The sequence below is a fragment of the Puma concolor genome, chromosome B3 (assembly GCF_028749965.1).
Source record: "Puma concolor isolate L17-30 chromosome B3, mPumCon1.1.hap2, whole genome shotgun sequence".
Taxonomy (NCBI): Eukaryota; Metazoa; Chordata; class Mammalia; order Carnivora; family Felidae; genus Puma; species Puma concolor.
The window spans coordinates 8,970,636-8,986,829 of record NC_141672.1 but is presented as its reverse complement, the minus strand read 5'-3'; the positions used below and the strand labels follow the sequence as shown (position 1 = coordinate 8,986,829).

The 16,194-nt window shown below is 42.3% G+C and overlaps 1 protein-coding gene across 5 annotated transcripts in view; it reads left to right on the top strand.

Annotated features, from left to right (window-relative positions):
* Nucleotides 1-15,235, top strand: part of VRK1 (VRK serine/threonine kinase 1) — a 76,974-nt gene extending 61,739 nt beyond the window's left edge. For 2 of the 5 annotated variants that reach the window (XM_086708850.1, XM_086708847.1), the window contains 3 exons: nucleotides 9,889-9,976; nucleotides 11,422-11,490; nucleotides 14,781-15,235. In XM_086708850.1, coding sequence (XP_086564976.1) covers nucleotides 9,889-9,976; nucleotides 11,422-11,490; nucleotides 14,781-14,812 — 189 coding nt within the window. In that variant the 3' untranslated portion in view covers nucleotides 14,813-15,235. The remainder of the gene's footprint in view (nucleotides 1-9,888; nucleotides 9,977-11,421; nucleotides 11,491-14,780) is intronic. The other 3 variants (XM_086708848.1, XM_086708849.1, XM_025919514.2) reach the window with 3 other exon arrangements.
* The last annotated feature ends 959 nt before the right edge of the window (nucleotides 15,236-16,194 follow it).

Below are 16,194 nucleotides of genomic sequence, written 5' to 3'. Positions count from 1 at the left end.
TTCGTAGCCAGCGTCTGTGGTGTTTTCTTCTAAATTTTTGCCGATTGGGAACTTAAAGATCGATTGTGGTGAGACCTAGTCCAGTGCCACAGCCCCTTACTCTGCAGGGCGCCATTGCCGGGACTTCCGTGCTGGAGAAAATGTGGTTTCTGCAGCTTGGCTGACTTCATAGCTCTGCAGAACCAGGGTCTGTGACGTCACAGTCCTCATGTGTCCTTGGGTAGTTCAGAAGGCTGGAGATTTCCCTCTGGGCCAACCCCTATCTGCAGAAAGAAAGCTTCGTTTAGAGGGCAAAAATGAGTATCAAGTGAGTTACTAGATTTCCCACTCTATTAGTTTCCTGCTTTTTCCTCCTTCCCTCATAGCTGACTGACACAGGGCTTATTCTTTGTGTTAAAAAGAAGTTATTAACAGTTAAGATTAGGTGAGATCATGAAACACTTTGATAGCCATGTTACTGTAGGTGAGTTGTTAACTTTGTTGGCCTTTTGTCTTTTTTTGTAACGCGGAAGAGTTGGTCCAGACTGGTTTTTTTGTTTTTTTTTTTTTTTAAGCCTGAGAACGTTTTCTTCAAATAAATTGTAAATAGCCCACATCTAGAGCAGATAAGGGCAGAGCTGCACTGACTGGCAAGTTTTCCTTTGACAAATTAATGGTCCATCTCTTTTTTAGCAAAGGGTATATAATCAAGATGTCATTATTTTGCTCCGGCTACTAGGAAGCTCAGAGCTAATTATGATGCTCAATCATAGAAATTATGTTTAACCTTGTAATTAGTATATATTTTTTTCCTTTCCCTTTGTCATAATCTCTTAAAACTTTTTTTAAAGTATATGTTCTTTGTATTTTTGACACTCAAGTCTCTTTTGGAAAGGGAAAGGTTTAATCAATTCAGTGTATATTTCTCTGTTCCCAAGAGTTGTCCATTATGGCAGAAACCTACGAGAATTGATCTGCAGCAGAATGAAGCAAGGTCTCTATCCTTTTTTTTTATAATCGTGCTTGGTTGTGGTGCAGCACATTTGGAAACTAGAGTGAAGTATGAATTTACCCACTTGAAAATGTTTTCAGCCTCAGTAGCCAGAGAGTTTTGTTTAAAGCACAGGATTTGGGGATAACCTACAGCCGAAGCTGAAAAAAACTAAGTACCGCTCTACCTTTAGAAGTACACAGCCAAAGATTTTCCTTGTTGATTAGAACTGAACACTTGAGAACCGGGCAGTAGTTCCAGCAGTTACTGGATTCATTGTGTTCTCTTAAACCAACATTCAGCGATATAAAAGTCTAATTTATGCGCCTGGTCTAGGCTAGGTCCCTGGGGCTATAAAGACCAATAGCATGTGGTTCCATCCTTAAAGAATTCCTCCTGTCCCATCTGGGTTCAGAACAGCTTAATTTACTGGAAGGAACTCAGCAAGTTAAAAGGAAGGTAATGCCTTCACTAGCTGTTTTCTTGCACGGCCTTGATTAAGTTGCTTGCCCAAGCCAACAACAGGGCTGCTCGTCAGAATTTCTTGAGTCTCATCCCTGGAGATTCAGTGAGTAGGCCTAGCATGTGGCCCTGCAATTTGCAGACAGTATATACTCTTGTTTCCTGTGAATGACGTGTACGTAGCCTTCTTTCCACTCCCATATATTCTAGTTTTTTTTTTTTAAGTTATATTATGCTAGTTGGCCTTTCTAGAGTTTCTCTGAAAAACCATTAACCATGGTGAAATGAATCCCTGCTGGCACTCAGCCTGGAACATGGTGCAAAGAGTTGAGTAAGGGTAAAGGCTTTCCGCTCTGGTGGCCACCTTCCTGTCTCTTGAGGTGACTGCCCCCCACGTAGTATTAAATTTATACCACATAGCCCGTAGTTTCAGTCAGATCGCCCCAGATAAACCCTCTGAATTTGGTGAACGTCTGTCTAGCTGGTTGAGCATGCTACGTAGTAGAAAGTGTATTTTCTTTACATAAATTTAGGTTGTTGAAGTTGATACATTTCTTTGTGTTTCACATGGTGGTTTAGCCACAGTTCTCTAGGTCAGCGGATTCGGTGTTGACTAATGATTCTTTTCCTTAGCTGCTTGAGCTCTGTAGTTTATTTTTTAAAAAAAAATTTTTTTTCAACGTTTATTTATTTTTGGGACAGAGAGAGACAGAGCATGAACAGGGGAGGGGCAGAGAGAGAGGGAGACACAGAATCGGAAGCAGGCTCCAGGCTCCGAGCCATCAGCCCAGAGCCTGACGCGGGGCTCGAACTCCCGGACCGCGAGATCGTGACCTGGCTGAAGTCGGACGCTTAACCGACTGTGCCACCCAGGCGCCCCGCTGAGCTCTGTAGTTTAATCTTGTCTTACTTGTCTGGGTTTTGTCTGGGTTCTATATTTTTAAGTGAGATCATGATGTATGTACAGAAAAATGGCACAAATAAGTGTGGAATTTGAACTTTACAAAGTGAACATATACATTTAAACATCCCCCAGATCGAGGTCTGGATCATTACTTGAACCCCAGAAACCTCTCTCATGCCTTCCTCTCAGCCATTATTCCTTCATTAAGAGTAACCAGGGGGCACCTGGGTGGCTCATTCGGTTGAGCGGCCGACTTCAGCTCAGGTCACGATCTCACAGTTCATGAGTTCGAGCCCCGCGTCAGGCTCTGTCTGTGCTGACAGCTCGGAGCCTGGAGCCTGTTTTGGATTCTGTGTCTCCCCCTCTTTCTGTTCCTCCCCCACTCGCACTCTGTCTCTCTCTCAAAAATAAATACAGATTAACAAATTAAAAAAAAAAAAAGTAACCAGTATTTTGACTTACAACACCATACATTGCTTTTGCCCTTTAAGGAAAATTCGCAGTAACGGCACCATACGACATGTACCCTTTTGTGTCGATCATATCATTGTATGTCTGAATTTCCATGCTGTTGCATGCAACCGGAGTCGTTTATTTTTCGTTACTGTGTACTGAGCGCTGCATTATATGACTGCATCATAATTCACTTATCCCTTCTAGTGATGGACGCGTGCACTGTTTCCGGTTTTTGGCACTTGCAAGAATGCCGGTTAAGAACATTCTTTTAGCTTCTTTTGGGAAGGCAATACATTGATTTCCGGCGGGGTATATACATAGTGGAGTTACGGGGTAGAGGGCTTACTTAACGTGTAGCTTCAGTGCTGATGCCATGCAGTTTCCCACAGCAGCTGTCCACTTGATGCTCCCCACCAGCAGCCTGTGAGAGGCTGCTCACCAGCACTCACCAACACTATTTGTTGCCTTGTATTTAATTTTATCTATTTTGGTAGATGTGTGCTGGTATTTCTCTGTGGTTTTAATTTAATCTCCTTGAGAGTATGGATTTGGAACACCTTTTCCTATGCCCGTCAGTCTCCATTGTCCTTTTGCTGTGAGGTGCATTTCAAATCTTTTGTCCATGAAAAAGTGGCGGGGGGGGGAGGGGAGGTGATTGTCAGCTTTCTTTTGATTTGCCAGACCTGCCTACTTCGTATATATGCAGTCTGTGTATTACACATTTTTTGTTTGTTCGTTTGTTTGTTTTTTACAATTGGTAGTTTATCTTTTCATTCTGTCACTATGGTATCTCTTGATGGCCGAAGTCCTTCATTTTAATGAAGCCTAATTTATCAGTCTTTTTGTTTATGGTTAGTACTTTTTGTATTCTGTTTTGGGAACATTTTGTCTACCAAGATCATGAAGATATTCAGTCATTGTCAAGAAATTTTATCTTTTGCATTTAGGTCTACGATTTACCAGCAGCTGATTTTGTGCGTGGTATGAGTCCATGTTTATTTACCTCCTGTGGATTATTCGTTGATTTGAACCATTTATTGAAGACTATAATGTCCCCACAGCATGTAGCAGGCTTTCAAACCATATGTGTTTGGGTCTGCACATCTGTGTTTTGATCCTGTTCTATACCATTGGCCTACTTATCTTTGCCTGGCCACACTGTTTGAACTACTGGCTTCGTAATGGTATCTGATGGTGTAAGCCCTGCAACTTTGTTCTTCTCTTTGTCTTAGCTATTCTTGGTGCCTTCGCTTTACATAAATTTTATAATCCATTTAGTAATTTCTACAAAAATGCTTCTGGGATTTTGATTGAGAATGCGTTGACCATATCACTTTGGGAACAATTGACATCTTCACAATATTCCTTTCTGTTCCATGAATATGGTATACCCTGTATTGTAAAGGGACTTTCTCTGCCTGCAGCTCATACTTGGGGGGGACCTGGAGAGCCGAGCTTAGCTGGTACAGTGGGCCAGATCATCTGTCCTCAGTAGTTGTTCCATTCTCTTCCTAGCCAGAAGAGGCAAACATTTGGTAAAATCTAAATTCACAGTGAGAGAAGCCTCATTGGGGGTTCTTCTCCATGGCTTTTGCTCTCATTTACTTGTTTTCTCTTTAGTCATCTATTTTGGTAAATCATGTTTATTGTTGAAAATAATTAGTCCTGAATGACTGTGCTTGTTCTGCCCTCTTTCTCCAGGCTTCTTCTCAGCCAGGGGAGAAACAGACTTGCGTGTCCAGCTTTTGATGAGGCACTGTGGGAGTAGGGAAGGTCTCTTTCGGGGGCTGTTCGAGTCTTCCTTTCCAGGCTTCCTATTTATATTTTGTAAATTGGACGTCAGTGTCAAAAGATTCCTGAATGGTGTTCTCTCATGATCTTTCTCCAGTGTGGTTCAGCGTTGGGTAGGAGCCTCATGTTGCTTTCTAGAAGTGTCTGACTGTTCTTGGCCACCACTTCCCAAAGGTTATGGTGTGAGGCACTGTCACTGTCCACTGCTGAAATAGTTCTTAACTGTCCTTTGTGTTCATTTCTTTAGAGTTTGGGTGGAAGGAGGTTGAAATATTGTCCGTCAAATATCCCTCCCCCCCTTATTTTTAAACACTTATGTGTTTAAAACATCTATTTTTAACGTGTGTGTGTGTGTGTGTGTGTGTGTGTGTGTGTGTGTGAACGTTTCAAGATAACCCGAATCTGTGTCCTCCCCCCACAAGAGTAAACCAAGCGTGTTTCGCTCTCAGCTCCTTGCAGACCGTCTCCCATGTTATGGTCACAGGAGATTTTAGTTTTTGGTTTTTTGTTTGTTTCTGTACACTGTGTGCCATTAGTTCATTTTCAGCTGATAACAGGGAATCCTTCATTCCTCATGGGAAATCCTATATTGAAACATTTTCTTTTGTTAAACCCAGTCCCCCAGATCTATTAAAATCAGCAAAATTTGCTGGAGTTGTACTTCCTCTTCCTGCGTCCAGAGTAGATAACTAAACATGGAGACGGGACACGTAAATGGAAGCAAATAACAACAACGAATAAAATGAAGTCATGTTGTGGTAGGGCCCCTTCCCTAAGGAGAGGGGGAAAAAAACCCCGAAAACAAAAACCTCAAGGCATCCTGGCTATACGCGTACGTGACAACATCCCTCACGACCTTGTAACGTGAGACCGCCCCATCAGACTGCATGTTTGTGTGTTGCTGTGTGTGAGAGACAAAAAAGTGGAAGTGTGTGAAAATCTACACCTCGTGGCGCTCGGGGCTCAGTTCTTCAGGTACGAACCCACCCGAGCGGGGCCAGCACAAGTAAAGTTGCTTCCTGGAAAGCATCGCCGCGGTGTCACGACTCTCTGTGTGAGGATCCTGCTGCAGTGCACGTGTCCCATTTATGTACGGATTGCTCCTTCATAGAATGGCATTCCGCGCGCGGGGGGTCACGTTGGACTTGAGACAACTTACAGACCTACAGTGATTTGATAGGTCATCCATACGTACGGTTTTAGAAATTTCACTTGCGTGTGCTTAATGGTTTTCTAAAAGCCGAAATTAGTCTTTTGCTTTCATCTGTTTGTTAGCATGTCTTCTTCAACCTGAGAGCGAAGCCTGTTAACAGTTGCGGGCACACAGTAGGTGCTCAGTCGATGTGTGGTGGGTTCTCCGCCCCCAGGAACACGGAGGCCGGAGTTACTGCAGAAGGAAATGGTGACGTTCGCGATTCTTGTGACAGCCTTCATCACTGGAACTCTTTTAAAACAATAAATCACTTTAATGCATTCTAGCAGAATAGCTTTAGATTATTCTTCAAATGAATCTGCCCCTCTTTTTAAGTCCCTTACTCGCTTCCTGACCCACTTCTTTTCTTTTCATTTCTTCTTTTTCCAATTACGTCTGACCTTTTCCTACTTTTCCTCAAAATACATCTGTACTTGCTTGATGTCCACTTCAACGTGACACAGTTTGCAAAGGGTTTGGAGTACGATAGGAAGTCAGCTCTTTATCGTCACAGCGCTAGGTGGTCGGTTGCCGGACAGGTGCAGACCCGCACATCTGTCCACGTACAGTGCCACGCGGGGCTCACCGAGAGCGCGCAGGTGAAGAGCGCTGGGCTTCGCCAGGCGCACCGCTCCGTGGGCTTGACCCCTTTAGGAAGGGACACGTCAGTGTGGAGGCAAAGCAACCGGGAGTTGCCGCCTCCCAGGGTGAGCGGGGCGGCACAGCTCCGAGATGGAAACCCTGTAAAAACAAAGAGCTCCGAGTTCTGGTCTTTCCCCATCCCCAGCTGGGAAACACCCCACAGTTCCCTTGGCCTTGTGCCCTCCCCAGCCTCAGTGTTTTGTCTGCATCGTGAATTTTAACTGAAGCCCCCAGTCGCGTCTGCTTCACCTTCGCAGAAGATCCATTCGATCTTTTTTAGTTACTGTTGAGTAACAGCCTGTTTTTCTGGTTGCTGTTAACGTATGGAGGAGTAATTTATAAACTGTGTCTATCCGCATGGTGACTTTAGGTGGCCTTAACCAAATGAACAAAGTAAGATGGACTGATTAGTACAGTCACCTGTTTGTATTTAGAATTCTTTGTTCATTGACACATGCACGGTTCCAAAGGCTGTATATGCTAAGTCTCTATAATAAACATGTGTGATTTTTGTAATGAGGAGGAAAAACCAGCCACAGGCCTGGCACCTCCTCTCCTTTGCCATAGCCAGACATCTGATTGGCTTTTCCCAGAGGCTGTTGAAAGGGTCTAGAGGTGATCTTTTGGTCTCTGACCTGGGAAGCAGAGAATGAACAGGTCTTTGGTTTTTGCCTCAGAAGATTTTAATTCTTTGCCCCGTTAAAACAGCTTTAAGTCTCTGACTGGTCTCTAGTCAGTGTTTAGACTATTAGTAAATTATCAGTCCAAATGCATCTAGCTGATTTGTCTCCCTGTTTCTAAGCTGGAAGTGAGAAGCTGCTAATTAACTAAATTTTAGCCTAGCATATCTGAACACTTCAAAAATACAATGTGTAACACATACGCTAATGCCCTTTGAAATAAACCTAATTTTCTGCAGATATTTTAGCTGTGCTGAATTAAAAGAAAACTCTGTTCTGAGTTTATAAGTTATTCTTGTGTGTCGTACAATATTTTGATTTCGTTTATAAATGCAAAGGCACTTTGTGGGACCTGGTGTGGAATATGACAGAATCAGAGATTAGTGTGGTGCCTTTGTGAAGCCGTTTTCTGTTCAAAGAGAACCAAAATACACACTATCTGAAGCCCAGGATGTTGACAAATAATGAAATGAAGCATTTGGAGACAGTCGGGAGAAAGAAGCTGCCAGCGAATTGTTTGGAATTTTACTCGTTGTCTTGTAGAAATAACACACTAACTTACATGCTATTAAACTGGAAGGGTTTTTGTTTGTTTGTTTGTGTTTTGTTTTTTTAAATTGGTCTTTTCCTGTAGACCATTGGCCCTTTCTGTCAAAACTAAATACGTTCTCAGGAAAGTTGGGCTGGAGATACGCACTGGAGATTCAGTGTTCTACCTACTGCATGATGCTTACAACACGGGTGGTTTGTTTTTGCTTGAATACTGGCTGATTTTCATTCCTGTGTCATTTACCTGCATGGAGATTAAGGAAGCTCTTTTTTTTTTTTTTTTTATTAAATAAGCTTGAAAACAAGATGAACACACTAGGTTCTTTAGAATGTATTGGATAGCCCCCTTTGTAATGAGCATTTAAAAAACTGCCCCCTCAAGATCGGAAAATGCGTTCTTTCCCATATGGAAAGCAATATAGTAGTGAAATATTCCTCCTTAATTTTGGTCCGAACGAACAAAAGTGTCTGTGTTTATTCCTGCCTAATGCATCACAAATCTGCTGACATGCTAACCTTGGAGTCTTGGCTGGCGTTAATCAGGCCTGTGCACCGGCAGGAAAGATGTACCTAATGCACTCCATCAGTGCAGTTTGCATATGGAAGTTCTCACAGGGGAGCTGCCCTGTGCCAGCTGAGGGTTACCTGCCCACTGCAGTTATTGTATGTAATTATCGAACCAATCTGTTCAGCCCAGCAGGGTTTAGATGGTAATCATGAAGCAACACTTTGGAAAAGAAAGATGTAAGGCACTCTCCCCTTCTCTCATCAGTTACATGAAGTTACAGCCACTCTCACAGCTATTTTTGAGAGGCAGTACCTCCCTATACAGATCTGCTAAATGAACGCCTTTTCAAGTTTCTTAAGGTGCCGTCAAGTTCTTTTTGTGCACGTGAAGCGTTTGCTTTAGGAACGTGGTGGGTATATGTGAGTCCCGATCTTTCCACGGCCGCCTTAAGAATATTTTGAGACAGTGGGATTGTTCGTAATACGTGCGTAATAACAGTTCTGACCATTCGGGGGTTTTAAGATAATGTAGTTTGAGTCGAGTCGAGCTTTTCCCGTGTCGTTCTCTGTGGAACGGAACCCGCGGTTGCCATCAGGCGAGAGAGCAGAGTGCAGAATGGCCTGCGGCAAGGGAAATGCTCAGGTGAAGTTTAACTTCACGTGAATTGTTACAAAAGACAAGCCAGGACGTTCCGACGCGTTGTGAATCTGAAATCGGGGACAAATGAGAGGATTTCCTAAATGAAATCCAGGCAACCGAGGGAAGCTTTGAGTAGTCATTTGGATTTTAACACATTTAAACTGGGATAAAGGTACACGAGAAATACAAAGTTGTAAAGTTATTACTAAGGTCTTCCATTTGTAGACGTGTTGAGTAATTTAAAAACTTCACACAGGACTGAACTAGTTAGAAAAGTGATCGAAAATAATAAAAAGAAATTGAATGAACACTTGGGAAGACGGGCCGGTGGCAGAATACGAGCCTTAACTTTTAAGTAACCCTCAACTAGAAAAATAAATAGAAAGTTGGAAAGGCCCGAGGGAAGGGTAGAAAAGCCAACCTGCTTTTGAGGTTTTAGGAGAGCCGTGTACTTCCTCTTCAGACTCCTCCTTTACAGGTAGGTTTATGCCCTCCTAACCTTTTAATAAAAAGTGTGCCAAAAGAATACATTTACTGGAAGTTTGTCATTAAAGTAGACTTTTACCACCGATTTGTAGGATATAACCAGTGATCCATACTATATGGACAAGGTGTGGGTTTTCCCGCTGATCAGGTAGAGAGATTACCCCCTGCTCCCCCACCGCAGACACAACACACACTGTGAAACGGGGAGAATAAGTATCGTTGGCCCGAGTGGTGATACCCGTTTTGTTAAACGCTTTGCTTTAGGAGAGAGTTTCTGTATAATCGATCCCGATGGTGGGGCTTTCAGTGGTAAATGATTCTGAAGAAGCATAAAAAATTAGAGGTGGCGGTAACAAATCAGCTCACATTTAGACTAAGTGTATCCTTGAAGATTGTCTTCATCCCACTGGCTGCCATCCCCAGCCCCTTCCCTTAGGGGCGGCCACCACCTTGACATTGTGAACGGTCTTCTGCTTGTTTTGATACGCCCACACCTGGATAGATTCGCATATATGGTGGTTTTATGGTAGGTTCGTGTGTTTACTTCTTTGACCGTCAGACCACATCTCTCTTTCTCTCTCTCTCTCTTAAAAAATCTTTACACGTAAGAAGCGAAAGAAAGGAATCGAGAGCACAGAATCCAGTGTTGAAGATATGGAATGCTCAGATACACAGACAGAAGAGGCCACACAAACCCGTAAGTTGAACAGTCTTGCCTGTTAGCTTTCTCCTTATGTAAACACAGATTTCATTTCCTTCCACTCAATAAGAGGTTCACTTACGGTCGTAACATTTTGGTTGTCTAATAAAATACTGTGCAAGAAGAGCTCGTGTTTGTAGAGTGTGGTCACAGTGTCCTCTGTACATACACCGTATTATTTGCTGTCCATCGTGATCATGAAGTTGGGGCGGGAGGTGCTCTCATTTTGCATCTAGGGAGCCCACGACACGGAGCATTCAAGTGCCGGAGCCAGAACTCTCTCTTCCATTTCCGCACATTGATCTGCGGAACGGGGTGAGCGGACTGTCCGGACCGGGCGAGGAGTTCCTGGGCTTACTGCAGCTGCCAAGCCCCACTTGCCTGAGCCGCCCGAGTGCTCCCAGCAAAGTGTGCCAACTCCTCGTTTCTCTGGACAAGTTGGGACGCAAGGAGTTAGAGCCTCGGGTCGTCACCTTTCAAAGCTCTTGAAGCAAAAAGCAAAGTCTGCAATCATTTCCGAGGGGGCTTGTAGGCTGGTGCCGAAGGCTCCCGCAGTGCGGGGCGGTGCCAGCGCTGGCGTTAGGAAGGTGGCGCCTGCGAAGGGCGCAGCGAGGGTGGGCTGCGGTGCAGTCGGCTTCAAAAACGGCGCACCTGTGGGTGGCTCAGGAAAAGGGCACCTGGTCCAGGTTTCACAAGAGGGGATTTGTTGGACTCGGTGAAGAAATTCAGAGCTGGAGTGGTACCATTTTTTTCTTTTTCCAGACTTCTATCTCTCTGCCTTTTGTTGGTCCTGAAACAACGTTTCTGGATTTCTAATAAAGGCTTTTTTTTTTTTTTTTTGGTGAAAGTTGTGTTAAAGCACACGTGGCCTATTGAGTCCAGCCAGGGATGTGTCCTACCTTTCCTTTGAGAGTGTCACCTTTGTATGTTCGTGGACGGCAAACACTCGACCTTCAAAGAGAATCCTTTTCGCTCCAGTTCTGTTAACATAGTCTTTATTATGTAGTATTTATTGAGCGCACGTCCTTAGGTTTATCTGAATTTACCCCAGAGAATACTGGGGGCATCCAGAGAGGGAGGACAGAACCTCACCCTGGAGGCTAAAGGTTTTGAAGAAGTTCCTCTCTCTTTTCTGCAGCCACTTCCATTTCCTCATTTCCACCCTTCCCACCTCCCGTCTTGTCCGTGTTTTTTGTTTTTTTTTTTAATTTTTTTTTTTTTAATGTTTATTTATTTTTGAGACAGAGAGAGACAGAGTGTGAATAGGGGAGGGGCAGAGAGAGAGGGAGACACAGAATCCGAAACAGGCTCCAGGCTCTGAGCTGTCAGCACAGAGCCCGACGCGGGGCTCGAACTCACGGACCACGAGATCATGACCCGAGCCGAAATCGGACGCTTAACCGACTGAGCCACCCAGGAGCCCCTTGTCCGTGTTTTATTAGGAGGTGAGGAGCCCCGAGGAGCCGTGCGTGGAAGCCTGTCTCAGCCAGAGACTAGCAGCAGCCATGACAGTGAGTGGGGGGGAGATTGAGCAGCATTTATAAAGATAGAACAATATTCTTATACAAAAATCCCTTAAATTTCAAAACGGGCAATATGAGCTGAGCAAAGGGCCTACGCTGTCACAGTAAGGTTGGTGCCCGTTTAGACCAAAGCGGACTCAGTTGTGCGTGGAGAAGACTCGGGCCCCTCTTGACTGCCTGCGGGTTGTTCGTGACCTGAACGTGGCTTAATGAGATACAGAAGTGATTTTAAATTCGCCTGTACCCGGGAACAATGTTTTTTATACCTAAAATTTTTGATTTAAAGTCCTTAGAAGAGTGTGGACCCCATTGCAAATTTAAGGAGAACAATCCAGATTTTTTTGTTTTGATTTAAAAAAAAAAAGAGATAAAGAATAATCAGATTCTCCTTTATTCCTATAAACTCTGCATTGCTTAATGCTTAAGCTTAATGCTTAAATGCTCTTTCGCTTCTCATTGCAATTCATCTTTTCCCCGAAAGTATAGGGGTAGGTAAGGTATTTTACTGTCTAAATATTCACAAATGAGAGAAATATTACCTGAGATGGTAAAATGTTATTGCTTCTGGCAAAAAAAAAAAAAAAAAAAGCCAAGCGTTCATGAAAATATATATTTATATTTCATCATTTTAAAGTAACTTGAAGAAGGAGGCACATTATTATGTTTGGATTTTGTTTTAAAGAAATACATAATGCAATTCGGTGACTTCTGTGTTTTAGAGCTTTTAAGATTTTGTGTCATAAATGTGTTTCAAGAATGGTTACCTCAAACAGCAGCTTTAGAAATGTCAGTTTCTTCATTAACAATTTTATTTTCAAACACAATTTATGGTTTACAATATGGTAAGAGATTTCTCTCACTGTGCGATCTTCCAGGATGCTGTGCCTGGCAGAGTGGGAGCAACTTTCCTTTAATATCTATTTAGACCGTTTTAAAAACGTGTATAATTTTCTTGATACACCTAAACTCATTTTGACTAGTTGGGGGTCTATTGTGTAAGAACACATTCTGAAAGCTTTCAAAATGTGTATTGTGTGGGTTTTCTCAAAGAAAGAGAGGGGGTGATGGGGTGGTTTTCAAGAAGAACAGAGGCCTCTAATCCTTTTATTTTTATGCAAGGCATAATTTTTACCAATTGAGAAAATTTGGTTATTTGCTGCAAGTAATTTTTCCCCCCACAAAATGATAAGCCTTAAAAAGCCATGCATATTCTGGCATTTCAAAACCATGCCAGTATTTCAGAATTGTACTAAAAATTAGTTAATGTAGCCATGATATTTATGGCTGCTGTGCTTTGTCCCTCCCGTTCATGAAAGGACAGTACTCCACAGTCTCTTCTCTTGTTAGTAGTATTTGTGAAGTGCCTCGAGTCTTAGTCCATTCTTGACGAAGCCGAGGCAAGCAGGATTTATGTTTACCTCTCGAGTATCTGTGATAGAGTTAAAAAAAAAGGGGGGGGATATTTTAAGGCAAAGAAGCCCCCCACTTGTTTCTTACTTCTGCATTAATAAAATCATAGAAGAGTACCCAAACTTGTATTTTTTCATTTTCCACATATTAAATTTTATGCATTAGTCTTACAGCTGGACCTTTTACCAGTGGGAATATATTATGAAAATGGGTATATTTTTAAAAGAGATGAGGAGAGGAAAAATACTGTTTCTGCCACAATCAGAATTGACTGTTAGGGAAAATACTGAATTGATACATGCAGCAAAGACGCCATGTTGCAGAATCCTGATTATGTAACAAATTCCAGGTGGTGGTAGTGTTTCTAGTTGCAGTGGAAAATTTTAAATCTACATTGAAGGGAATCAGCAGCAGTGGTATTTAAGAGTCAGGTGACAAATTAGGATGTTAATGAGAATAATACTCCTTGAACATCGTAATAACTATTGTTAAGTGTCCTCTGTAACATGACGATAGATTCCAAAATTTATTGAAAAGTAGATGTACTACAGTACTGGTTATTGACCTTGCCTTTGCGATGTCCCATTATGCCAGCGTCTCCCTGTCACAACAGTCTTCGTTTCTGTGCAAAATTAATCTCAAAATTCTTGAATAAAAAATGAAAAATCTACCGTGGGATAGTTTTTATATACCAGAAAAGTTGAAGAAAAAGCTTACAAGTTTAAGCCAGCCATATAGTCTAAGTATTAACAGTGGCAGGAAAAAAAAAAGATACTCGCGTAAATTTGAAGTTTGCTCTAATTGAAGTGTGTGGCGATTAAATAAAAACTGGCACTTGGAAAAGTGAAAAAACACTGATCTTTAAACGGATCTTCCGCATAAGTAACTGAACAAAAAACCTTTAGAAATTGTTTAATAGAAGACGTGTGGTAAATACCTTGTCCTCGATTCAAAGGGTGTTTTGTACGTTTCAGAAAAGAAGTTATTGATCTGTTGCTGACTGCATTCATTGATTAATTATGGGCGACCCGCCGCCCCTCAGCCGGTGCCGCTGCTTGTTTCCTGGCAGAGGGAGGCGCGAGCCAGTGGGAAGGCACTTGGTTTGCCGGGCACTAGGCAGCCGGGATCAGGTTTAGACGCATCCTTCCCACTGCTGTGCTCTCCTTGGAGCTGGAGTGGGGGTGCTAGGTGGGAACCGAGTCTCCTCAGTGAGGTGGATTGCCGCAAAGAATTCTGCCTCCGGTAAAGAATCACCGATTTATCCCAGCTCAGGAGTAGATGGGTAGGAACTGTCATGAGGTACTTAGACCGGTGTCAGGCCTGAGGCTTCTTTAGAAGGCTGCTCAGTTGGGATCGATTTCATTCCTGGTGGAAAAGCCTTCGGGTTTTGGAATGGCCCAGGCCTCTCCTGCCCACAGAGTATGTAGGTAGCAGGCTTTACAGGGCAACACATTTTATCGTTTTACACTTTGCTTTTCACAATATGCGTTAGTTCATCGTTGCCAAGAAATGAATGCCTGTCTTGTTGCTTATAGCTTACATTAGCAGTTACTGTATTTTAAATTGCACAATAAAAATTTGGGGGAGAAATATTTCAGGGCCCTTGTAGATTGGATATGTTTTACCAGTGGGAGAGTTCTAATGTACTGGAAGATGTCGGCGTATCTTTTCAAGTATTAAAAAATGGACACAATTTCCTAAGATTTTCAGGCTACTAACCAGTACCTTTGTGTGTGACTTTCATCTCCACAAATCATCATAGTCAATTAGGTTTTTAAATATGGAAAAGTATATAAAAATGCATGTATTTCTGATGTTTAGGTTTGGTAAGTTAATGATTTGAATTTCTTTGTTTTTTTGTCTTCAAGGTTCGAAAGCCAGGAAGAGAGTCCAGAAGTAAATCAAATGCTGTCAGCTGATTTTTCTTTTCTTCCTTTCGTTTGGCTTTCTCCTCTTTTTCTATTTTCAACGTTTCATTTTCATGGGAGTCTTTTAGGGTAGGGCTAACCATGAAGTACCTATGTCTTTGAAAAATATGAAGTTTTTTATTAAATACTTTGTACAATTTATTAAAGGCCAATTTATAAAATTTAAAATCTTTAGGTTATACTCTTGGAGCTATCCCAGGCTGTGTGTGTTTGAGGTTCTGGAGTAGAGAGGAGAAAAACTACCGTGCTGTGTACTTTTCCAATCAGTGTACGTTGCCCAGAGTGTGTAAGTGTGTAAGTGTGCTTAGACAAAGTCCTTGCCTTGAAGGAAGTAACAGCCTTAAAATAAAAGTCTCTTTGCGTGATAACAAATACACCGTTTGTCGTGGCCATAAGATTTGGATTGTATTGATTTTGTTCAGTTCCGCGGGCATTTATTGAGCACCTGCTGTATGAAACAAGAGGACCAAAGAAGGGAAAGGGTTATGAAAGCAAAGGTGGGGTAGTAAGTAGGCCTGTGAGATAAAACACAAACATTTGAAAGTTAGATTCCATGACAACCAAGTCAGCACGCAAGGTGCACGAGAAGAAAACAGGTGACAAATTGGCAGGCTGGGGGCATGATCAGATTTGTCGCCTGGCTTCTTTTAAGGAAATCCTGTGAAACAAACAGACAAACAGACAAAGCAAGCTTATTCATTCACAGGAGACCATCTTTCTTGTAAGTGTCTTTTTTGTGGCAAATAATGTCTGTGCAGTAAACCAAGCGTTGAGAGTTGCGGTGATCAGAAATTTTAAGATTTGGACCTTTTGTAGTTGCCTTGGCAATAAAAGCTTGGGACTTAAACATTTATGAACAATTTCAGAGTTTGCTTTGTTGCAGAACTTGGAATTAGACTGTACTTTCTAAAGAGTGGTACACCTCACCACTTAATGGTGCATCCAGTATTTTTAGATGCTGTATACACATAACTTTTATTTAAATATTTAAGCATTAAACATTTATTTTACTGTGTATTCAGAACGTAAGTATAGCACATTAAACTGGTGATTTCTCTATTGCTTAGGACAAACCAGCCTAAAGTAGGTATTTTTGTTTTTAAAAAAGTGAGTTGATTTGAAGAAAATACTAAATAAATAATAGTACAGGTGGAACGCAGACAGATCCAAATTGTCAGACAGCCCTGAGCAGCTCTGAACCAGCACTGAGATTTGAAAACTTTGGCTCCCTGATGTGGGTGTTCAGTTGTGGCGAGAAGCGTTTATGACTGTAGTGGTCAGATGTTGAGAAACGCAGAACAGATCTGCAGACTTTCCCTTGCAAGCTAATCTTTTAAATACCTCCTGAGGTTCC